The sequence below is a fragment of the Panthera tigris genome, chromosome A2 (genome assembly GCF_018350195.1).
Source record: "Panthera tigris isolate Pti1 chromosome A2, P.tigris_Pti1_mat1.1, whole genome shotgun sequence".
NCBI lineage: Eukaryota > Metazoa > Chordata > Mammalia > Carnivora > Felidae > Panthera > Panthera tigris.
The window spans coordinates 78816941-78841968 of NC_056661.1; the positions used below are offsets into that span (position 1 = coordinate 78816941).

The following is a 25028-nucleotide window of genomic DNA, read 5'->3' on the forward strand; positions in this document are numbered from 1 at the left end:
CAACAGCACTTGGAAAATGGTGGGCATCCCCTAGGTGTCGATTATTATTTGTATTTTAGCTTTCTTGCCCTCAATTACAATTCTTCTAAGGCATCCTTCTTCCTCTGACCTGTCTTCCGCTGACAGTTCAAGGCAGGGACTGGAACAACAAGAGTTCCTCTGATCTTCAGTTCTCTTTGGAGAGAAAATATTAAAAGCAAGACCCAGAGCCTTGGCCTGTGGGCCTGGCAAATGCTTCAGTTTTCAACCAGAAACAGGAAGAAGCACTTTCATCACCTGTCCAGTTCTCCAAATGAAAAGAACCAAGTCCTGAGTCTCAGATCCGTTTGGCTTTCCTCTTGTGTCAGTGACATGGGGGAGAAGGGTTCGAAACTCAAGGTCGGGATGCATGCATAGTCTTCTCCAACTTGGAGTTTTAGTTCCAGTAATTACTAGCACAGTTTCAAGCATTAAGACACCTATACTCTGGAAACTTTGGCTTACTACTCTTGCCTGTATTTTTTTTTTTTTCATTTTTTACACTCAATAAGGGGACAAAAATCATCTGTCAACAGAACTACTCTGACAATAGTGACTTTCTAATTAATCAGTCTTCAAAACAAGTTATCCTCAGTCTCTTTATATTACAGGTAAGAAAACTGAGGTCCACGGAGGTAAGATTGCTTGTTACATGTCTGCATCTTCCTTCTCTTGCTCTGGCACTAAAATAAACGGCAGAGGTGAAAGTAGTCTTTTCACTGGAACTGGAAGTTTTAAAGCTGAATTCTTTCCTTAGTTAATTTCTATCTCTGGTCTTTTAATCACTTTACTCAACCTCCTTGCATCTTATGGCTCTCAATTAAAACCCTGTCTCTATATTAGGGCTTTTCTAAAATCCTAAATTTAGAAATCTGGAGTGATTAGAAAATAATTTGGGGGGCACCTGGGTGGCTCAGTCCAGCTTCAGTTCAGGTCATTATCTCGTGGTTCGTGGGTTCATGCCCCACATCAGGCTTGCTGCTGTCAGCACAGAGCCTTCTTCTGATCCTCCTCTGTCCTCCTCTCTCTCTGCCCCTCCACCGCTCATGTTCTCTTTCTCTCAAAAATAAATAAAAAATGATAATTTTCATAACTGCTTCACCTGTTGAACAGGGGACCGGGTGTGGAGAGAGGAGAAGGAGCTAATTACTGTGGTTATTTTGTCTCTTCAAAAAATTTTAAAATAGATCTGAGAAAAGTACATTTTTCCAGAAGAAACAAACTTGGCAAGAATGATTTTATGTGTAAAAAACTTACCAGTATTTAAGGTAATATGAATTTATGACAAAATAAGTTTGACATAGTCCAGTATTCACTGGTTTTAGATGGTCAGAATGAGAGTCAGAGATTGATACAAGGACCAAACTCATTCATTTAAAAATTTTTCTAAAGGAAAATCCTTTAGAGATGACTCCATCTTTTTGAGCTAGTCAAGATCTTAGGGGAAAAAAAAGTCTAGTCCTGTGCTGAAGAAACCAAAGCCCATGTGTATTAAGTGACTCACTCAAAGGCAGAGCCATAATTCTTATCCAAGGTTCCTGGTTCCTAATTTACTCTCTCCATTTAACCACCAGTGACACTACATAAGCAAAATAAAGCATAACTCCTCTCACATTTACTACAACTGTCAGCCAAAGCACTAAAAAGATATCCTAATACCTTTAACCCAACTTCATCTTAAAAACACACAAATGTTGGAAATGTAAGCATGCCTTTGATTTTCTACATGAAAAAAATCATTAGCACACTGATCTAATTTTATTTTAAATTCCTGAAGGTTCCCAGGTCATTCAGCATTTTCACCAATGCATCCAATACATTCTTTGACACATAACCATACGTATAGTATCTAGTTAATGACTGAAAACTTAGCATCAATTTTACAGACCTACCTGAAAAATAACCAGTTTTATATATGGCTTAGGGTAGTGACAGCCTGTGTAGGGGATCAGTGAAATTAGGAGTCCTAATTAACCTCAGCAGACCCTAACATCTGTGCTTGATGTAGTTGAGATTATACTTGTCACATAAGACATGTTCTATAAAACCAGGACTCATTCCAAGCCCATGAGCAGACCTCAGGATCACTGTATTATCTGTGAGCTGGGCAATTATTGACGCTGATCCAGAATTACAGTTAAACAGGTTTGCCTTTCAGGAATGAAACTGACACACTGTTAACGCTGGAGTATTGGGAGCTAAGCTGAAACTATGAAGGCTCTCTGATGAGATCAACAGATTGCTTTTATGACCTGTATCTTAGTTTATGGTTTTACAGCAGCAAATATAGAGTGCTGTAATTCCTGTAAGCAGAATAAAGTCTGCTTACTATCCCTTAAAAGCATTTTATCACTTGAGGAGTGGGTATTTTGAAAATTTTTATTCTAATTTTGTGCTTCCGTATGTAAACACTGGAGCACAAACCTGACTTGAAATCCTCTAACTTGATATGCTTGGAAGAGACTATAGAGAACTTGTTTAAGACTCCTATTCAACAAATGCGGAAAAGGTAAAGTCCAATATAGTTGTAGGGGTACATACTAAAGAACATGGCTTAAAGTTTGATACAATATTGCAACTGAAAAAATAAACCCCACTGAGTAAATTGTTATAATTCATCCCAATTAGCAATAACTGGTACTTTTTAACTGAGTGAAAATAAGCTGATGAACTGTGCCCCACACTAGCTTTAAAGGGAAATGTGCTTAGTAGTAGAGTTAAAGAATTGAGAAGGAAACAAAATGAAGACATCTAGAGACTCAAGGTTTCCTTTTTTCCCTTGCTAACAGATAAGAAGTGGTTCTTCTTAAAAAACTTGCCTTTTAAAGGAAAGGGAACCAGGAGGGCCAGTCTGCTAAATTACCCCACCCATAGCCTTGAAACAGAAAGTAAAAGGGATTCCTTACTCAAATGACTTTGCTTATCCTCTCGAACAAGAGTTAGAGATTAATTTATTAATCTTTTAAAAAATGGTTAAGATTATTGATTACCAATAAAATAATTGCAAATAGTCAGTATGGCTTGTGGAGTACCCCCATTTCTTCTCTACCACACAATGATTCAGTTTCTCTGCACAGTACTGTTTCCTCTTTGATATTTGTTTCTTATTCTATGCACCTGTGTTCCATGAAAGCTTCTCCAGAACCTTGCCTTCTTTTTCACCCAGTACTTTCAATGGTGCTCAGTGTATAGCAAAGACTCATTTTTGTTAAATGAATAAGAACTGTATATACATTATATAAAGCATATGTCACTGTTATATGAAAGCATGAGTGAAGTATTTAAATGAGATTTGGGAAATCTTGAATTTATTACAAAGCAGCTAAAGCTGAATATCCTCATTTTGTTTGAATAGAACCCCAATAAAAATAAATGGGTTCCCATTTGCTGTTCAGTACCATAATGTCATTAGTTACTCGTCTTTAGAAACACAATTCCTAAACTCTGTGATGAGAACATGGGACCTAAGAAAATCAGAATTGGTAACCGACATCAACTTAATCATGTTATAAGGAGAGAAAAGTGAGGTGGGAGATGTATTTCACATGTCATCAGATGGCTTTCCTGGCAAGGCATTTATCCTGATATCTTACTATTAAAATTTCCTCGCCATTTTCTAAAGCTATCTTCTAAGTCAAGTTACTTCCTAGAGGAATTAACAGTAGTGTTTTCCCACAGGATGCTTGTTCCATCAGATAAAAATCTGTGGGATGTCAAAGGTATCACCACAAACAAGTTGGAAGGGTGTCAAAGTTTACAAAATGCCTTCATAAACAGAATTTTTCAAATTTTTAAACACACCACCACGTATATACTGAAGAACTCAAAGTTGGGGATCTAAAGCACTGTTTACTAAATTCAACTGGCCCCAGAGCTTCCCCCGCCCCCTACCCCACAAAACATATTAGTGTTCTGTGGAATAATTTCTGATGTGAAGGATGAGGGATAAGAAAATTATGGCGAATCCTGCATCCTGGCAAGGCCTCCAGGGCACTACCTGGGCTATAAGGAAGCTTCACTTAATTCACATTCATGGGCCTACCTATATCTCTACTTAAATGGCTGCCACAAATATTTAGTAGGCTCATTTATGTACTTTATAAACACCTGGAATTTTTTTCCACAGGAACTGGGGGCTGTAACAATTTATAAAATTATAAATTCTCACCCTTATGTAGTTTATATTCTAGTGATCTTCAATTCTTAGTATCAGCAGATACTTCAGGAGGGTCTTTTCATGTCATTATACACTGGGTGGGGCAAGCCTCATGTTTATTTAAAATTTTCAAAAGCTTTATACTTTAATTGATCACATGTTAGTTCAACAAAATACGATGAGCTTCCCAAAATCTAACCCCTTTCTGCATACTTTCTTTACCTCTGACAAGGTTATATGGCCACCTCACCTCCCCTTACTTCACCTCCCGTGCATCTGGGGGAATCCACTCAGTAGTGCCCTGGTTTTGGAATCAGGTGAGTATAAACAGCCTACTTGCATTTCAACTGCCATAGCTTAATGGGGTTGATTTTAAGATTCTCTAAAGTCAGTTCCAACCACCGCCAAAGAGGTATCTCTTACTAGCTAAAAGGAAACCATCTATTTATTCAGTTCTATACCATTTAGACACAGGTGTGCTTTCGTAAGTAGGTAACAACTTTCTAAGGGGGAAAAATAATAGAGGGAAAAAGAAATTTTTTAATAAAAGAATAGCTTTCTATCTGGCCACATAGTAATTTGAATAAACATTCTTCCATGAAATCTTTATCATTCAACACTTCATGTGATCTGCTATCAACCAACCTTATCTCCCTGTTCCCCCACCCCAAAAAACCACCTATATAATCCCAGCCAAATATGATTTATCACTTTTATAATTACCTCCAGGCTCTTTCCCCTGGAGGGCTATTTCTGTACTCCATGTAACTCCATACATTGTACTCCATACAATTTAGTTACAAGGTAATCTGTACTTGTTTAAATCCCACCCCTAAGGTCCATCCTAAATAGTACCTACTTCATGAAATGGTCTTTGACCCTACCTCCAACCACAGCTGTAAGTTACCTACCATATTTATAGCTCCTTTACCACATTTCTTGCTGCACCATAATAGTTTCTATAAATGCCCTGAAAGGCAGAGACATTGGTCTTCCATTCTTACCAAAAAAAAAAAAAAAAAAAAAAAAAAAGACAAGCAACCAAAATACATACTTCCACCAGTGCAATTTTTGGAGACTGAGCAAAATGCTAAATATTAGGTCATGTATGAAACTTCCATTTGTGTAGGTAAACACTGTCAAATCAACAATTTCATATGGCTCAAGCTATACTACAAAAGGATAGGCTAAAGTATATTTGAATTTGGACATTACATGGTATTTATCTGGGAGGAGAGTAGGACTAACTCCTTTTGTATCCCAATCTTGTAAATCTACAAGAGAACTAGTACCCAATAATGATTTAAAGTCTTTCCTCTCACAGGAGGAAATTTCAGTCAGTTTCTCAGGAGCTGACCTTAATGTTTCTAACTACTACTGTTAACCTACCCAATACAAAAGGCAGACACTAAAGGCTGATTAATATTTAAACTTTTCAAAGCCAAATATTTTGGTCCTCAAAAATACCAGTATGTGGCAAGAGGTGGGGAGAGACCATGCCAACTGGCTTAAGAATCCCAACAGTGCTTTTACATTCTGCTTATTTGACCATACCCAAAAATTCTGTAATTAAAATATCAAAGCAAATGTACCAATTAGAAATAACATTGCAATGACTTTGAGGGTCAAGGAGCCAAAGATTTTTAAATATTTATTTCATATCCCTTTAAAATACCAAATTCTAAACACTAATACTTTGCAAGTTTTCCACATTTTATTTGTATGAAAAATACCCAGCTGCACAGCAGCTACCTTAGAGGCAGATATTAAAATGAATATGCTAAAATGGATATAAAATTTAAAGCATTTGCCTACATTAATATAGCATACTAACAGGTAAAATCCTGACCAAAAATGGATTCCCAAGTAAGCCTTTTTGTTTGTCCAAAGTTCGATCAGCAAAAGGGTATTTCTATTTTCTGGGATCTGAAAATGAGGATGTTCTAAAGTTCATGGATTTTCTCAGCATTAATAGATAAATTTTAAAAGTAGCCCCATAGTCATAAAAACTTTTAAACAAAATGCAACCTGAGTAAAATTATTTTAAGGGCATATAACCTGTTTTTTAAAAATTTCATGATTTTTCAAAGTGATTGTTGTAGCCCTTGGTTCCTCCTTATCATACACATGCATCATCCAAAACCAGTGATACTCCAAATTGGTTTTGCAGATTAGCGCAAATATGCTGCTGTGGCAACTGTGGAATGAACAGGCCAATACTGAAAATCTCCTCAAGAAAGGGCCACAGGTGATTTGGGTAGGTACAGATAATTCAGATGTAACCACATCTTGAAAAGGGTTCAAGATAGTTCCTTTAGGTATAGGAAAAAAACCCTCCTCCTTTCTTTATAACCAACCACGTCCAGTATTTTCTCCTAGTTGTTTTTCTTCTCTCTGATCTCTAACATTACCCTGTCCCCTCACAGCAGTGTTTGTGAAACCTGCAGGCTGCAAAAGTTGGGCTTTGCTTTCACAATTCTGAACATCAACAACAAAACCATGTTGGAGGAATGACTATCCAGGCAATAAAAAAGACAAATTAAGTAGGCCTACAATGACCAAATTCCAAAGATCCTACCCTTCCCTAAGTACATGACACCTGCAATTCCATGGAATTCAGCATGAAAATCACAGACATGAAACAAAATAAAAGGGAGTGGGGAAAACCCATAGTAAGATCATTAGTTGGTGTGTAAAATCATCTTCAAATCTTTGGGCAAACTATATCACAAAACTTTCTTAACTCGCCTAAATATTATATCCACTGCCAAATTACCATGGACTTCTATGAAAATATCTTGTATTATTTATTTGCAAATATATGTATAAAAAGCGGAACAAGGAATATAAATTCTAAACGTATTTTAATGAAAATCTTGTGATACCAGTATGAGATACAGAAATAGTAGCTACCAAACAGTGGGGTTTTTTTTTTTTTTTTTGCATAAGCCATTTATTTGGTGCTATTATAAGCTTTAAAATTCCATTTTTGCTTTACATTAAATTATGAAGTGAAAGGTACATTTAGCTAATGAAAGACATTTTGAACAGTGATTCTGGCATTAAAATTTATTGATAGTTCTCAGCTTCAAAAATGTTCAAAATTTCTTAAATGTCACATTCTAAAATGTCTAATGAGCACACAGTAAATATATAAAAGATTAGTGCAAGTTACTTGAATGGTAACAACAAAGCCAAACAGAAATGCTCAGCGGCACATCCTGTTTGCTAACTTGAAACAAACAACAGTGTAAAAGGCCTCCTAAAGGCAGCGACAATGACTATGGGAAGAGCAGCTGTCATAAGCACAAGTGACAGCATGAAGCAGCTACTGGCTTCCCAACTTACCATCTTCCTTTTCCTTTCTGCAATCTGCTCCTCTGATTCCATTTCTACTTCATTGCTAATGGGAGTTTTTTCTTCTATATCATCAATAAAATCTGGTTCCTGAAAGATGGAAATGACTGCTTTATAGATACTACTATTCCATCTACAAACTAGGGACACTGCACTATTATAAATGCCTTTCAACCACAACTAACAAATTCAACGTAGGAAAATTATAAGCCTACTTAAATACATTTCAGAATTTTAAAACTGGTTTTAATTCAACACTTTCAAAATTATGCAAATAGTTTTGCTTTTTAAAGTTTGAGTCAGTGTTATCAATAGAGCCCACAAGGTCAAATATGGTAGCACAGCCTTCTGTTTATAGTCTTCCCAAAACATGAACATACAAAATTACTTCATGAGACCCAGTGCCTACAAACACCAAGTGCCCAATAAATGTTTGTTCAATTTGAAACTTAAGGGAAATTATTAAATTGATTAAACTATTGTTAAATTAAGGAAGATGGGGTACTGGAGATGAGTAAAACTGTACTTAATTTTCACATTTAAATGGTCCCTCCTAACTTTCATTTGTGTAGAGGGCAAAGCAGACACAGAGGGCAAACTCATTCCTCCAAATTACCATACATGTTAAGAGAATTTTCTCTGAACAATCTTATCTCTCATCCTTATAGAATTAATTATGCCTCAAATATTTAAAAAAGGAAATTAAGACTTTAAATAAGAATTTTATTAACATAAGGACAATACCATCTGGAAGAAGTTTTTAATTACCCAGTTATAGAAATATCTTGCATTCAATTCTGCAAGGATATGCTGGCTGAGTTATTTACTAACAATGCACAAATTCTAGTAGAACCTGTGTTTTATGTTTCTAAGTACTTCATTAAATAACAGTAGGTTTAACTTAAAAAATTTAAACCATTTTACATAAAGCAAAAAAGAGGTTAAAATATGACAAGTTATTTTCTTTTGTTGACTTCGGCTGACAATCAGAAGAGCATAGTTCAGTACCTGATTATTTGATACTGATAGTCTCAGGGGAGAAAGCTTTCTTTGTTTAGTTTCTGGGCTCTTCATTTTGTTGGTTGTTCCTTCACAATCCAGAGTAATATTCTGATTTTGTGTATCTTTTTCTTTTGAAATATCCTTTTCTTTTTTTCCTTTTTTCCTTCTGGTCTCATAACCGCTATTGATGTTTTCCGTGGATTCAGAACTACGTTTTAGAACAGGGCACTCTGGATTTTCTTTGAGGCATGCGCAGTCCACCTTGTACTTACTGGAAAGATAACCGGTTAAATATTTATTCAGGATGCAAACTTTAAAATCTTCTTATCCATTTTAAGCTGCAACTCTGTAAATTCTATGCTACTACTATTTATGAGCAATCCTTTTCACTAATTTGCATTCCTATGGTAACTATCACAAAAGAGATTTTATTTCCTCACTTAAAAAACATAATCATTTGAAGTTGATTTCTGACCAGAGATTGGGCCTTCAATCAAAAGGATAACCAGTTATGGTTTAGAGAAGCAACTCAAATTAAAACTGAGCCTTTTTAAGTAAAATGATACTGTGGCTTACATTAAGGCAAAAACGGTATTTACTTCAGTGGTCCCAAACCCTAACTAGTTTGTATTTTACTTTAAGGAATGACTTCAATAACCAAGTGTCTTTGAAAAAAGGTAAAGTTATGCTTCTTTTTGCCCCTCCTTACATGTTCTCTCTTTCAAATGGAAGCTTGAAAAATAATTGCACTCTCATCTTCACTGCAGTGATATATATTACTCCCACCATACAGACAAGATTAATGGGCAGAGAGGGGCAGCATTTTGTCCAACATCACATGCTATCTAAATGGTTGGGACAGTATTCAGATACAGGTTTAGGGGAGTCCAAAGCTCACACTTTTCATCTCTTCAATATTTCTTAACTCTGCCCTCCATATCTCTACCACCAACGTTCAATTTCTCTCTAGGATACAGGCAGCATGCCAAAATCGGAGTTAAACAGTAGAAGCCTCCCACTTTACATGTTTTAATTAGTTCAGTGTTTGTTCACAATAAAAAAGTTTCTAATACTCCTACTTGCTCACTTTCAAGACTAGTATAAGTCAAACTTGCTAAATCTGTGAATCAGGGATAGAACTCAAAAATTTATGATCTACTCCCCCATCTCCCCAAATCAGGTATTGCTAGAAACTAGGTTGAAACTTTCTAGATGTTTTGATTTCAGGATAATAGAACTCCAAATAATGATGGCTAATAGCTCATGTTTACCAAGCACTTACTTTGTGCCAGGAATTGTTTTAAACACTTTACATATCTTTTTTTTTTTTTTTTTTTTTTTTTTTTGAGAATGTGTGCACACACAGGAGCTCGAGTGGGGAAGGGGCAGAGGTGGGGGGGGAGGGAAAGAGTGAGAGACAGGGAGAGAGAGAATCTTAAGCAGGCTTCACACCCAGTGCAGAGCCAGACCTGGGGCTCAATCTCATGACCCTGAGATCAAGACCTGAGCTGAAATCAAGAGTCAGATGCTCAACCATTTGAGCCACCCAGGCATCCCTGAACACTTTACATATCTTAAACTCACTGAATTTTCAAAACATTCCTGTTTGGTGAGTATTATTATTCTCATATTACTTGTGCTGTAACAAAGCACAAAGGGATAAGAAGGTTATATAGCTAATAATAAGCAACCAAGCTAGGATTTGAAACCAGATTATAAAAAGCTTATATTCTTAACCACTTATGGGATACAGTCTTTCAAAGCAATGAGCAAAGAGCCATTATGCTAAATTTTCCACCTTCTGGGGGAAGAAAGGGCTAACAAGGAAATGCTGAAGTTATAATAAATCTGACTCCCAACAATTAAGTAGAGATGCACAGGGCAGGAAGAGGAATTTCACTGACAGAAAACATAATGAATATTTAAAACTTAGGCACTTAAATAGGTTACCATAGAAAAATTTAAAGATAAAATACAGAATAGGAGGAAATGAACTGAAATGCTTATAACCGAATACACTACAAGATACAAAAGGAACCATCCCCCATTCCCCCAAAAATCAGTATGAAAAAGACTGCCCAGGAGCAAAATGGAAGATGATTAACCAATTCATCAGAGAGGAAACCCAAATGATAAATTAATATATAAAAAGATCCTTGGGTCAAAAAATAACCAAAGAAAATGGTAATTAAAAATATAAAAAGATACCATTTCACATGGATTAGCATCAATTTTTAAAGTCATAACGAGATGGAGCAAGGAAGTAAAGCTGCAAGAATAGAAACTGGTCATTATCCATATCTTGGTTATTGTAAATAATACTGCAATAAACATAGGGGTGCACATATCTTTTAGAATTAGTGTTTTCTAATATAACATTATATGTCAATTATACTCAAATTAAAAATTAACCTATGTCTGGTGAAAACTGAGGCTGTGCACACTCTACAACCCAGCAAGTACACCCCTAATTCCGTACCACAGAGAGAACATGTACCCACAAAGACGTGTTCAAAAAGCCACAGGAGCACTTTTGGTAAATCTAAAGGTCCACCAATAGTGGAATGGATAAATGCCATCAACAGTGAAAATAAATGAACTAGAGCCACACCTAACAACAGAACTAAATATCAAAGTAACGAATGAGAGAAGATGAATGCAAAATGATACAGATTATAATTTTGTATTATATTTGTATTATATTTGTATAATTTTGTATTATGTATAAATACATAAAATTTAAATGGACGCTTTTATAGTCAGAATTAACTTTAACTTTCTTCCCTAGTGTTTCAGAACAGCAGTTCTCAGAACTTCCTTACAGTACTCCAACAAACACTTTTACTGCAAGAAAACTTGGCACAATTTCTGTTGCTTTTGTTTTTTGTTTTTTTTAAGTTTATTTGTTTTGAGAGAGAAAGAGGAAGTTCCAAGCACGCTCAGCACTGTCAGCGCAGAGCCCAACACGGGGCTCACTCTCAAGAACAGAACCGTGAGATCATGACCTGAGCCCAAATCAAGAGTTGGATGCTTAACTGTTAGAGCCACCCATGTACCCTGAATTTCTTTGTTTTGAGGGGCAAAACGTTCAATTACCCATTCACACTGATCAGCCAAATTAATTATATCACTAACATTGTACCCCCTAAAATACCAGAAAGAGAAAATTCTCACATAAACAAGGTCAGTGTTGTATGGCTGAATTAGGGCTATGATTTTTTAATTGCCTCATGATAAATACAAATGAAAAGCTATGAAAGTAATGCAAATACATAAATTTTTAGGAGGACATTAAGGAACTACTGCAAAACAGATTAACATATACATAGACTTGAACTTACCAATTCCCATAGTCAAAATCAAAGGCAATAGTAATTTCAGTTCCTTTTGGAATAGTCTGTATAGAATAAATGTAAAGATGTATGGTTCCATCTTCAATTTCATGCCTCACCTGTTAGTTAAAAAATAATTTTATATTTTTATGAACTTTTTCTACCTTTAGAAGTATCCCATCCTGCAATTTTGAAAAATTTTCAAAGTAATTCCTAAGTACAACATGGAAAATATGCAGTTCAAGACTTGTAACTATAAATCGGTGGTTTTCAACTGGACGGAAGCATAGTGATGCAAACTCTACGGCCCACCATGTAGCATTAAAAAGCAAATACTAAAAAAAGAAGAAAAAACATGACACTTCATCAATTCTACAATGCCTATTTTTTTTTACCCCTGAGTATCTCTGAAATTGGGAGTTTTGTAAATGATGACACCCTCGATTTGATGAAATACAATAATCAGTAATGGAACAGTTAACACCACACTTTTCTATGACAGACACTGTTCTAGGTACTTCATATGTATTTACTCCATTGAGTCCTCATAACCACTTTTTATAGAACACAGACCAGGTTACAAAGCTAGTAAGTCAAAAAGAAGACATGAATCTATTAAGTCTGGCTTCAAAACCTAAACTCAACTATAATAGCTATAAATTAAAAATGTTTATTTTGGCATGTAAAAAAAACCCGGAAACATGCTCCAAAATTTATGCTCCAAATTAAAACACAGTTTTATAAAAAATTTTGTAGTAGCACATATAAAATCTACTTTAGCTTTCAGTTTTGTCATCTACCTTGATCCAATCAGATCTTATATTTGACCCATAAGTAGAGCTTCAGAAATAAACAAAAATCTAATATTTCTTCTTACAAAGAACATCACAATTTCTTCAGTGTGCAAAGCAATTTTTAAGACCTCACAGCCCATTACCACCTAATTTTTTGCAATGAAAACACGCTGAGGAATATAAAACGCATCAGTGGTTAAAAAGTTTAGGGCTACCAGACTTGTGTTTAATACTTAATTCCATGCATCCCCTGAAACCCTTGCCTCCTGAAAAGATTTTTAGAAGCTTACCTCTGCATTGGGTGTACAAGAACGCCTAATGAACCGAGCCTCATTCCCAAAAGTCCTTGCATCAACACACATTTCTAGCCCGTGAAATTTAGAATAAAATAAAACAAAAGGATATGGTCTACAAAGAAAGAAATGCATTATAAACCATTAACATGTTAAGAAACTTCTAAAAGATTCAAAGTAAATAGTGAAGCCAAGACTTGAACATAGGCAGTCTAATACCAGAACCCATTCGTTAAGGGCTAGTTCATGCTAATGAGATTTTTACCTGCTCCAGTAACCTTACCTAAATTAAAGGTAATTAATTGAAGGTAGAAATTCAAATTTATGAGATAAAAAGGGAGTGACTACTGCCTTTACAGGAGAATTCATAATTGGATACCTTTAAAATCCTAATCGCCTAGTACATTTAAGTTTTGATTTCTAGCACTGTTTCAGATCAAATTTGCTATGTACAAGATGTGTATATCTTTCAAATCTTAAAAATTCAAGTTATAAACAACAAATACTTTTAGTAACCATATAGACTTATCTCCCTAAAGATACAAACATATTTCCTGACCTCCGGGAAGCAAGGGGTCATATCAAATGCCCCCAAAAAATATATAGAAGAGGGCTCCAGTGCCATTCTAGAACCAAGAAAGGAGGAGGTGAAAGTGGTAGCAATAATGTAAGACCAAATCCAACATCTGTTATAAAGAGGAAGGGGTTCTGCCTGTGATCACCAATGGTGTTTTCAGGTTCTAGCAATTATGTTATAAGGAACTAGGTAAGGTCCTGGATGCAAAAGGGCTTCACTCCTTATAATCTTATGTAATCATAGTTTTAAATTAACGTCCACCTATATACTGCTGTTTATCTTTGAAGTAAACTGCTGTAAAAATGTCAGTAAGAGAGATGGGTAAGAGACAGAAATACATCTGCTTTTTGTCATATTTTACTATAGTTCAAAAGTTATCATTAGTCACTGTTCAACTGTACCACAGTTTTAAAAGTATTAAAATGATAACTTAGAAAAACAAAAGGCTTATGAACACACAGCATCTTGGCAAACAGCCAAAAAATCAATACTTAACAACAGGTAACTAGTAAAATAAATGAATATACCTCTTAAAGAAATATCCATTTGCTTCAAACTGTTCTCTTAGCATAAACTTCCCTCTGTACTCAATGATAAGTGCATCAGGAGGCAAATCTTTTGCGGATTTCAGAATTTTCTTATTTTTTTGTATATGGCTCTAAAATAAGAGAAATGTTCAGATTAGTTAAACCTAACTGCTTTCAGTCTAACCAGTTAAGATATACATTAGAAAAAGGTCTTTGTTTCATAATTTTTAGGCAAATGATATATTTACCTCTACAGGAGGTTTGAAGAGCAAATTGTTGGTATTCAAATCTGATTTATTTATCTCTTTTTTGTCATTTCCATTGCCTAATCTCAGAGCTATTCTTTGTGCCTCCCTCTGAACACCCTCACTATATTGGTTACTATTTGCCTCTTCGTATCGATCCATCCACGCTTTGATTTTTGTCTCCCATCCAAAATTTGAACCATCAGATGAAGGATCAATCTCTGGAGCTGAACCCTAAAATCATAGCAAACTAAGCATTAATATCTGGACTTCTAAGTATTTACACACACACACACACACACACACACACACACACACACACACACACAGTAATCTATATAAAAGAACAGAACACAAAGTAGCAATAATGTTAGGCTTTCTAAGTTGGTCCTAGGAAAAAACAGACCATAAATGATCAGCATACTACATTTTTATACTGCACGCCAGATAAAAAGTTAGAAAACTAAAGAGGCCAAGTTATGTTGAACAGCATAAATTCAAGCTTCACTGACACCACTGTAGCCAAATTAAGGCCACTGACAAAACTGCAAACACCCAAAACTTCGGAGTTATTGTCAACTAATGATTCAAAAAAAGATAGCATATGAAAATGTTTTTATTTTACAGACTGCCAGTATCTACTTTATACTCAGTTCTGATAGAATGCAATTTTAACATGTTTTATTAAAAAACACACTTTGACATCTTAATTTAGTATAATTCCAAGATCTATAATTGTCCACATGATAAATATGACATGAGAACAAAATGTCTAATAGGATGTGAAATGACCCAAAATGGTCCATAGCCTAAATTCAAGGATCATAATGACAGCAAGGACTTATAAACTTAAATGCTTGCTCTTCATCCATACCTCCTATTAAAAACCTGTAAGATAAGAACGCTAAGTGCCAAGTACAAAAAGTTACAGCCTCTCTCAATCTGTTACAGAACAAACAAGGAACACTTTTCTCGCTGGAATGCAATTTACAGATAGGCACAATGACCACACATTTTAAAAATGTATTAAAATGTGGACACCCACAACAATTCTTATTTGCAATCTCAGGATGAAAATCAAGTAATGCAGATAACAAAAACATGTTTCATTAGCATAATTCAGGTTTATAATTCGTTTTAACACATGACATTTCAATTTGTTGTAAATGCTATTTACCAATTTCTACAACACTGAATACCCTGGTGAGAAAACAGATTATTTCTATATGTATAACCTAACTAAAATTTGAAAATCACATATAGAATTCATAAAGATCCTTATATATCCTGTTAGACATGTATACACGTACAGTAACACTAAAATTTACCATCTGTCCACCTGCCATATAATTTTTATTACAAAAAGTATCATTCTTTTCTACAATGAAACAAACTGTAGTAAGTTGTTCAACTACTTGATAGGAGTAGGTTTATTTGTATTAACTGGTATTTTCTGTACTTACATATTCCACATTATAATGACCATGAGATAATAAATTTTTATACAAATATGAAATACTACATATTAAGGCTTTCCTCAGCTTTATTAAAGAAATCCATTTTTAAAAATTTGTCTTTCTTTTCTGTCCTCCTCTACCCAAGCCCTCTACTGATCTGGTATATATTTGATAGTTCTTCCATATCTCTTTAACCTATAAATACTATTGAATTACTAACTGAAACTGTTACAATCTTAAAGAGGTATCTTTTAGTTAAGGGAAAGATATCTTTAAAGATGCACAAAGCATTTTTAAAATTTTACTTCCTCATCTCTTTACAAAATAAATGAAAATATTTCACCTAAGTAAACTATTCCTTCTTCATTAAACTTACTATTGGAATGACTGGATAAATAAGGAAGAAAGGAAAACTTTAGAGTATCAACAGTTTCCACCAGCTTAATCCAAAACCTTTTTCAGATTGTATTGTGTCAGATAATGTCCCATAAATCCAAGTTTAATATATAGTAAGTATATAATCCCCAACTTTAACATATAAAGAACATTTTATGAAACTGGGCTTGCTGTGTGTTGAGTGACACTACATATTTTCTTGAGAAAGAACTACAAACGTATGCAGTAATCATCACTGGACAGCTGTTTAATTATTTGTTTTCCAAGAATGTGAAATAATGAATAATTGTTATGCACAAAAGATACACTGTAACATGCTTCCCACGTACTATTTTAATATCTGACAACTTAAGAAACCCATTAGCCTTTAACCACACAGCCTAGAAAGCTGTAGTAAGTCTATACAGCTGACCTCTGTGATCCAATACCTATCTTTTAGCAGGAGGCAGAGCTGAGGAGCCTTGCCTCTCTCAGAAATCAGGGCATCTACAAAATTGAGGATATAGGCTAATTCAAGGTACAAGTGACTACTTTGTATACCTCCATGGTGATTTTATAGTATTTTATAACAACTGACTTGACTAAATCACTAGAACCCCAACTATGCAAAAAAAAAAAAAAAAAAAAAAAAAAAAAAAAATTTCAAATTCTAAATGTGATTTTGCATTCATATATCCACTATACAAAGTGGTATGGAGATATGGAATGCAATAATCTACTGAAATTCAGATTATCCAAAATTTTGATAATAGGAATTACTTATATACCTCCTTTTACTTAATGATTTAACAGTGTTAATAAACTCCAAGAGAGGCATAGTAATCTAATTAGGATTCTCTACGGTGTCACTTTTGGTAAAGATAATAAGCAATGAGATGATACGCAATGAAGAGAACATAAAGTAAAGGTTTTGGACAAGCAACCACTTAGTAAGCTCCTGAAAAACTGATAGTTGGAACAAGGACTTAAATTTAATGTATTTAAAAAAAAAATTAATGTATTTACCTTAACTCTTAAAAATTTTTTTTTTAATGTTTATTTATTTTGAGAGAGAGAGAGAGAGAGAGAGAAAGCAGGGAGGTACAGAGAGAGAGAGAGAGAAGGAGGGAGAAAGAATCCCAAGTAGGCTCCATGCTTAGCACAGAGCTCCACACAGGGCTCAATCTCATGACTGTGAGATCATGACCCGAGCCAAAATCAAGAGTCAGATGCTTAACTGAGCCACCCAGGTGCCCCTGTTTACCTTAACTCTTGATGACTTCCGAGATCCTTCACGAAAGGCCTAAAATAACATGAAATTTGAGTTAGTTTTCTTTTCTTTTAAACTGGATATAATCAATCAGTTCAGTAAAGCATTTTATTGAAGTCTCATAATAATAAAAAACTTGGCAAATATAGCCAGAACCGGGTGAATGTTTAAGGAAAGTCACCTACTAGCATACTATTTTACTATTAAAAATAGAATGCAGACTTTGTATATCTAAAACCAAAGTAACAATGTATGTCAACGATAGTCAAATTAACAACAACAATAACAACAAAAACCATAATGCAGGCTATGTAAGAACAAGAGAATATGTATATGATACTGCTAGAAAAAATCTCAAATTTTTTGTGTGCTCAATTATTACAACCATGGGAAAATATCTGATTAAAATTGGAAGGGTATTAACAATATTACAGTAATTTTATTTAAGTCATGATACAAGTCTGGGGAGTGATAAAGTTATTTACTTTAATTCTCGTAGTCAACTAGTAAGTGATATTTGAGCACAGAGGAGCATTTGAGTAATAAGCACTGTGGCAAATAGAGTTGTATTTATTTAATAAATAATTTAGTGACAGCCCACTACTCTGCCAGGTCCCAAAGTGGTATCTAACATTTAATTCCTATCTTCCTCACCACTTCACCCAAAAAGTCTCCAGGGAGACTAACAAACATAAACCTAGAGTAAGCAACATAGACCCAAATATATGTGTTAAGTTTGTTGTGTAGACTATATGTTGGAAGTCAGCAAGATTTACTAACAGCAAAAACAAGGCAGTGAAACGTCACATAAAACATGGGCCAAGAGCTAGGTGGACTTTGGAGAAGGAATGTACCCAGACAGATGAACAACTGAAAGGAATACAATCCTGGTACTAAAGAAACATGAAAGAGACACCTGGCTGGCTCAGTCGGTGGAGCATGCAACTCTTGATCTCGGGGTTGTGGGTTTGAGCCCCACACTGAGTATAGAGATTACTTAAAAAAAAAAAAAAAAAAAAAAAAAATCTGGAGTGCCTGGGTGGCTCAGTCAGTTAAGCAAGCATCTAACTCCAGCTCAGGTCAAGATCTCACGGTTCGTGGGTTTGAGCCCAACGTCAGGCTCTGTGCTGACAGCTCAGAGCCTGGAATCTGTTTCGGATTCTGTGTCTCCCTCTCTCTCTCTGCCCCTCCCCTGCTCACGCTTTCTGTCTCAAAAATAAACAAATAAAATAAAAATAAAATAAAAACTGTCCTCTACCCAGAACATCTATTGTAACCTCCTTTCAAACTTTTTAACAATTAGCCATAACAATAGGCTGAAAAAAAAAAAAAAAGGCAGAACTGTATATATTCTTTTGTTTTATATATATACTACATGTCACCCCTCAAATAATAGTAAAACCTTAACAATGGGCAAGATCTAAGTGGGAAAACCATATCTTTTATACCCAGTTCCTTGATTTTTTTTTTCTAATCCTTGTCAATTTTTACTAACAACATAAGAGAAAAATCTCTTTTTAAACACACAGCAATATTCTGAAAAAACTATGTCACACTCCAAGACCCAGGACTGATTCATTTTAAATAGGGACAAGTAATTCCCCCCAGAAAAAGTGCAAAATCTATGCTTTATTCAAAAAATAGATTTGTTAAACCAAATGACCTAAAACAAATATGCAAGGATACAATTTCCAAGTAACAATAAACAGGAAAGCCTAATTTGAAAGCATGATATGAAAAAGGTATGTCAATACCTATAATATATGAATTCCTAAATTATAAAAGGCATTTAATAGACAATCTCTCTCTCTCTTTGTGTAAATTACAATCTGAAATAAGGGACATAACAATGAAAGAAGACAATATAGTGCTATAATAAAAGGTTCAAGTGCCATAATGAGATGCAAAGAAAGATGATATTTTGATAGGAGAAAAGCAAGTTTCATGGAGGAAGCAGTACTTGAGAGTATAATAAGGGTTTAAAAGACAGAGACGAGAATATCCTAAATGGTGAAGAGAACAGCATAACCAAAGATGACACCTGGTGGGACACTTGGCAGGCTCAGTGGGTAGGGCATATGACTTTTGATCTCAGGGTCATGAGTTCAAACCCCATGTTGGATACAGAGCTTACTTTAAAAAAATAAATAAACAAAAACCACCCAGAAAGTGCAGATAGAATTTGATTATAAGAATGGATAATATACAGGAAAAAGTGTAGCAGAACTGGAGAGGGACCTCATCTGTGAAGACTGCTACAGTCAAGCTTAAATGGTGGTGAAATGAGAAACTGAAAAGTACCTGCTGCCTATTAAATAACCAAATAATATCTTGAAGAATTACTCAAGGAAAAAAAAATGCTTTCTTTGGAAAAACCTGATTTTATATCTAGGAATAATTTCACTCTATAATAGCAATATAGTTCTCGTGAAAAGTATTTTTTTTTTCCTTATAAGAGAAAAATCTTCAGGACCAATAATAATAAATTTAGTGAAAATGTGGCTTAGAAATGGTTTTGTGCCATTAAATCCTTGGGATAATTCATCACATAAGACTTAAGTAAAAGAAGTCTACGTGATAAGAAATTCATTAAATATGGAAGTTTATTAAAATGATTACATACGATTCAGAGAAGAACAACTATAAACAATTATTCACAATTATCATATGCTCTTTTACCTTGTTCATAAGCTATTAAAAATTTAGGATTGTTATTTTTTGTCTAAAACAGCAATTTTTTTCTATTTTATTTTAGCTTTTGCCTTTCTATGACTAGTCTCATTAGTGATTTCAAATCAGTATGCCAACATTTATCTATTACACTTCAATCTTTAAAACATATTAAAATTGTAAAATGAATTTTAAAAAACTTAGATTCTGCAACCTTTTCTAGCTACCATCCATTACTCACCTGCCTTTCCTGTAAAACTCAGTTCCCATAACTTCCTATCTACATATCTAAAAAAAGGAAAAACTTACTTTTTTACACTTTGAAATGTTTTGTTCTTTCTCCCCACTTTTTTTCCTTCTTTTATCATTAACCTTGGAAACTCTTGAAGCAGTTAAAGTAATCGATGTTGGGGTATGCTGAAATGCAGTATATAATTCCACAGGAACCTCATCACCACTCTCAGTTGCACTGGTATCACCATCTTCCAAGGCAAAATAAAAATTACTATACTTGTAATACTATCTTGAACAAAATGAAAAATCAAACAGCATTCTACAAGACAAGCTGCTGTATCTCCCATCATTCTGAAGAATGAACTTTTTTCTACTTCCTCAGTTCACTCATATAAGATACATTTAAATGCATACTACAAATACCTTTTCTCATACATTAAATTAGAAAGGATACAAAAGTCTGACAACACACTGAGGTAGTGTGACTATGGGAAAAGGGCATAAATAGCCAGTGGTAATTCAAAATTCAAAATTCCCTATGAATTCCCTATGAAGGGAAATTTAACCATATCTAACAAAATTCTACATATACTTACTCTTTCACCTAATAAACTTTTTTCTGGGTGTGTGTCCAAAGATAAAATGAACAAAAATACAAAAATAAAAAAAAAAAAAAAAAAAAAAAAAAAAACACGAAAAAACTTGTCCGGGAGGGTTTCATTAACAGTACTATTTGTAGTAACAAAAATGAAACGAAACAAAACAAAAAACACTGGAAACAACCTAAATGTTCATCAAACAGTTCAGTAAACTATGATTATTCAAAACCAGTTGTACTGGTGTTGTCATAACGTAAGCCAAAATAAAAGTTGTAGCACAGTTATGCTGCTAAAATCTATTCCTCAAAATGAAATGCTTTTCCATATGATTAATGGATCACCATCTCTCTGAAAAACCAACATATTTTAATACTTCTTTAAAGCTGTTACCTTTGTACAAAAATGAGGATTTAAAATTTTTATTTTCCTCTAATTTCCATTTTTTTTCTTTTTTCTTTTTTTTAATTTCCACATTTTCTAAAATAAGTACATTCTATAAAAAGACTACTTAAAATCTATACCTGAGATTGTAAGTTGTATGTACAACCAACATTGACTGGTAAGGTGTTTATATCCAACTGAAACATGCAGACCACTCATTTTCTCAATCACACTAATTTTAATTTAGCATAGATCCTCTTCACCCACCTGACATATTTTCCCTTTTCCGGCGCTGTAGTAGCACTGCCCTCTCTTTATCCAAACTCCTGCATTAAAATATTAACATGATTATTCATCAAACTTTCATAAATTTAGATATAAAGCAGACTGATTTTAAATGTGATAAACTTTACAATTTCTCTAATGTTCTTACTGAAAAACAAACAGTATAAAATATGTGTATTTTTTCCCTTGCTTTAGATTTGATCTAGCATAATTAGCAGTAGATGCCAGGTAAGTGACACTGTTGTGCTTTTAAGAAAATAACTTTTTACTTAGGAAGCTAGTACCTTTTTTTTTTTTTTCCAAATTGAATGTTTAAAGCAAAATGTCTGGGGGCACCTGGATGGCTCAGTCGGATAAGTGGACTTGGGCTCAAATTATGATCTCACAGTTTGTGAGTTCAAGCCTCGCGTTGGGCTCTATACTGACAGCTCAGAGCCCAGAGCCTGCTTCGGATTCTGTGTCTCCCTCACTCTCTGCCCCTCCCCCACTCATGCTCAGTATCTCTCTCTCAAAAATAAACATCAAAAATTTAAAAATTTTAGAGCAAAAAGTCTGAAAAAAAAAAAAGAATGTTTACAATAACCAAAATAAATTTCTTTTTTTTTATTAATTTTTATTAATTTTTATTTAATACTTTATTAATTTTTTAATGTTTATTTATTTTTGAGACAGAGAGAGACACAGCACGAACGGGGGACGGACAGAGAGAGAGGGAGACACAGAATCTGAAACAGGCTCCAGGCTCTGAGCAGTCAGCACAGAGCCCGACACGGGGCTCGAACTCACGGACCGCGAGATCATGACCTGAGCTGAAGTCAGACGCTTAACCGACCGAGCCACCCAGGCGCCCCCCAAAATAAATTTCTTAAAAGCACACCACTGATTTAGGATCTATTTGCATTATTACCAGACTAAAATTATTTCCACTTTTGAAATAATAATAAACACTGAACTTTTAACAATTAAAAATACACTAGAGGGGAGGTGGGTGTGGGGGGATGGATTAAATAGGGGATGGGGACTAAAAAGTGCACTTGTGATGAGCACTGGGTATTGTATGGACATGTTAAATACATAATATATCTGAAATGAACAGAACACTGGATCTTAACTGGAATTTAAATAAAAACTTAAAGAAAAAAGTAAAATATTTCATTAACTGCCCACACATGAACTACATCATCCATAGTAACAGTTTTATATTTCCCACCAACATTTTCACTGTTGAAACCTATTAGCTTATAGGTCAAATAAGACTAGATATTTTTCTTAGATGAGAGAATAAGGGCTCTAGACTAAAATATCTACAATTCAGTAACAGACTTGTCTTAATGTCTACTAGGACATATAACTATAACTAACATTACTGATTATCACAGAATAATAAGTAGGTATCACTCAATAAACTACCCTCCCTAATGACCAGTTTTAAACCAGTTCTTAACTGAATTTATCAAAAGATATTTACCCCAGCAAAAACTATCTGGCAAAAGGCTAGTAACTATCATAAAGTAAAACAAAATCACATAGTAAAACCTCACTCATAAAAAAGCAATGCAAAGTGTAACATTCAGATTACCATTTTGAATCTAGTTAAACTGGGAAAAATCCAAGTCTGTCAGACACTATTGTAAGCCCTGGGGAAACAGGCATGCTTATCCATCACTGGTAGGAATTCAAAACTGTACAGCTCGTATTGGAGAATTCAGCAATATCTGACAAAAATTTTATGCATATATTATACATTTACCCTTTTACTGAACACGCCTACTTCTATTTGCAATTACAAAAGACTGGAAACAATGTCCACTCTAATGGGACTGGTTGAATAAACTATTCCATGAAAAAGATGAAGCACCTTGAAGCAACAGAAAAAAATGAGCCAATTTCTATATACTTCTATGAAGTGATCTTTAGCAGATATTTTTAAGAGAAAAAAGAAAATGTGGCAAAACTCTGTAATATACTATCGCTTACCTAAATAAGAAAGGAATACAAAGATGTATATACACACCTGTTTCTAATAAGGAAACAATGGAAAGAATAATCTATTTTTTATGTTACTCCAGGGATAGAAAGTTCAACTTATCTGAATATACTTTGTTTTAAAATTTAACCTCAAAATAATGGGACTACTTCTTACATAATCATGTAAGTATATAATTATAAAAACAAAGTATAAAAAGCAATCCTAAAAATAACTAGATTCCTCCTACATTTCTGGTAGGAATATAAAATGGTACAACTGCTCTGCAATATAGCTGGATAATTTTTTTAAAAAACTAAACACAACTACCATGTGACTGAGCAATTGCACTCTTGGGAATTTATCCCAAAGAAAATAAACTTACATTCATACCAAAACCTGTACACAGATGTTCATAGCAACTTTTCTGTAATAGCCAAAAAATGTCCTCCAACAAGTGAATGGTTAAATAAACTGTGATACATATATATCATAGAACACTACATAGCAATAAGAAAGAATGAAATATCGGGGCACCTGGGTAGCTCAGTCGGTTAGGCGTCTAACTTCTGTTCAGGTCATGATCTCACAGTTTGTGAGTTCAAGACCCATATTGGACTGTCTGCTGTCAGAACAGAGCCCACTTGGGATCCTCTGTCCCCCTCTCTCTGCCCCTCCCCCACTCTCTCTCTCTCTCAAAATAAACAAGCATAGAAAGAAAGAAGGGAGGGAAGGGAGGAAGGGAGGAAGGGAGGAAGGAAGGAAGACTGATATATGCAAAAACTGGCTGGCTCTCCAGAGAATCATGCTGAGTAAAAAAAAGCCCACCCCAAGGTCACATACTGTATGATTCCATTTATATAACATTCTTGAAATGAGAAAATTATAGTCATGGAGTACAGATTATAGCAACAGAGTTGCCAAAGGCCAGGAATGGGGGAGATGGGAGAGGTGGAAAAGGTGGGAGGTGGATGCAGCTGAAAAAGCAATGTGATGGATACTGGCCATGGAAATGTTTTGTATCTAGACTAGACCAACTAAATATTCTAGCTATAATACTGCATTAATAGTCTTGCAACATGTTACCACTGGGGGGAACTGGGTAAAAGACACACAGAATCTTTATTATTTCCTAACTATTTATGTGACACTCTAACTCAAAATTAAAAGTTTAATTTTAAAAAATAAGGGGTACCTGGATGGCTCAGTCAGTGAAATGTCTGACTCTTGATTTTGGCTTAGGTCATGATCTTGCAATTCCTAAGTTTGAATCCCACGACTCTGTCAGCACAGAGCCTTGAGATTCTCTGTCTCCCTCTCCCTCTCTCTCTGCCCTTCCCCTGCAAGCTTGCTCTCTCTCTCTCTCTCTCAAAAATAAATATTAAAAAAAAATCAAAAATAAAAGAATCTCATCAACATAAGTGTGTAAGTGTGCATCCAGCTGGTGTTTTAACCACACAGTGAAATTCTTTTAAGGGACTTTAAACACA

At 34.6% G+C, this 25028-nt stretch overlaps 2 protein-coding genes across 12 annotated transcripts in view; one reads left to right on the forward strand and one right to left on the reverse strand.

Annotated features, from left to right (window-relative positions):
• SRPK2 (SRSF protein kinase 2) overlaps nucleotides 1-25028 on the forward strand; it is a 312538-nt gene that overhangs the window by 269607 nt on the left and 17903 nt on the right. For 3 of the 5 annotated variants that reach the window (XR_006210663.1, XR_006210658.1, XR_006210655.1), the window contains exons 17-18: nucleotides 4407-4491; nucleotides 6345-6431. The gene's annotated coding sequence lies outside the window, so the exon portion shown is untranslated. Of the gene's footprint in view, nucleotides 1-4406; nucleotides 4492-6344; nucleotides 6432-9175; nucleotides 9211-25028 lie in introns of all 5 variants that reach the window. The other 2 variants (XR_006210657.1, XR_006210660.1) reach the window with 1 other exon arrangement.
• The window catches only part of KMT2E (lysine methyltransferase 2E (inactive)), a 99537-nt gene that overhangs the window by 12943 nt on the left and 61566 nt on the right, over nucleotides 1-25028 (reverse strand). For all 7 annotated transcript variants that reach the window (XM_042964729.1, XM_007083935.3, XM_042964713.1 and 4 more), the window contains 9 exons: nucleotides 21555-21613; nucleotides 20383-20555; nucleotides 17398-17436; nucleotides 14305-14535; nucleotides 14057-14187; nucleotides 12950-13067; nucleotides 11875-11984; nucleotides 8540-8804; nucleotides 7523-7621 (listed from right to left, as the gene is read on the reverse strand). In XM_042964729.1, coding sequence (XP_042820663.1) covers nucleotides 7523-7621; nucleotides 8540-8804; nucleotides 11875-11984; nucleotides 12950-13067; nucleotides 14057-14187; nucleotides 14305-14535; nucleotides 17398-17436; nucleotides 20383-20555; nucleotides 21555-21613 — 1225 coding nt within the window. The remainder of the gene's footprint in view (nucleotides 1-7522; nucleotides 7622-8539; nucleotides 8805-11874; nucleotides 11985-12949; nucleotides 13068-14056; nucleotides 14188-14304; nucleotides 14536-17397; nucleotides 17437-20382; nucleotides 20556-21554; nucleotides 21614-25028) is intronic.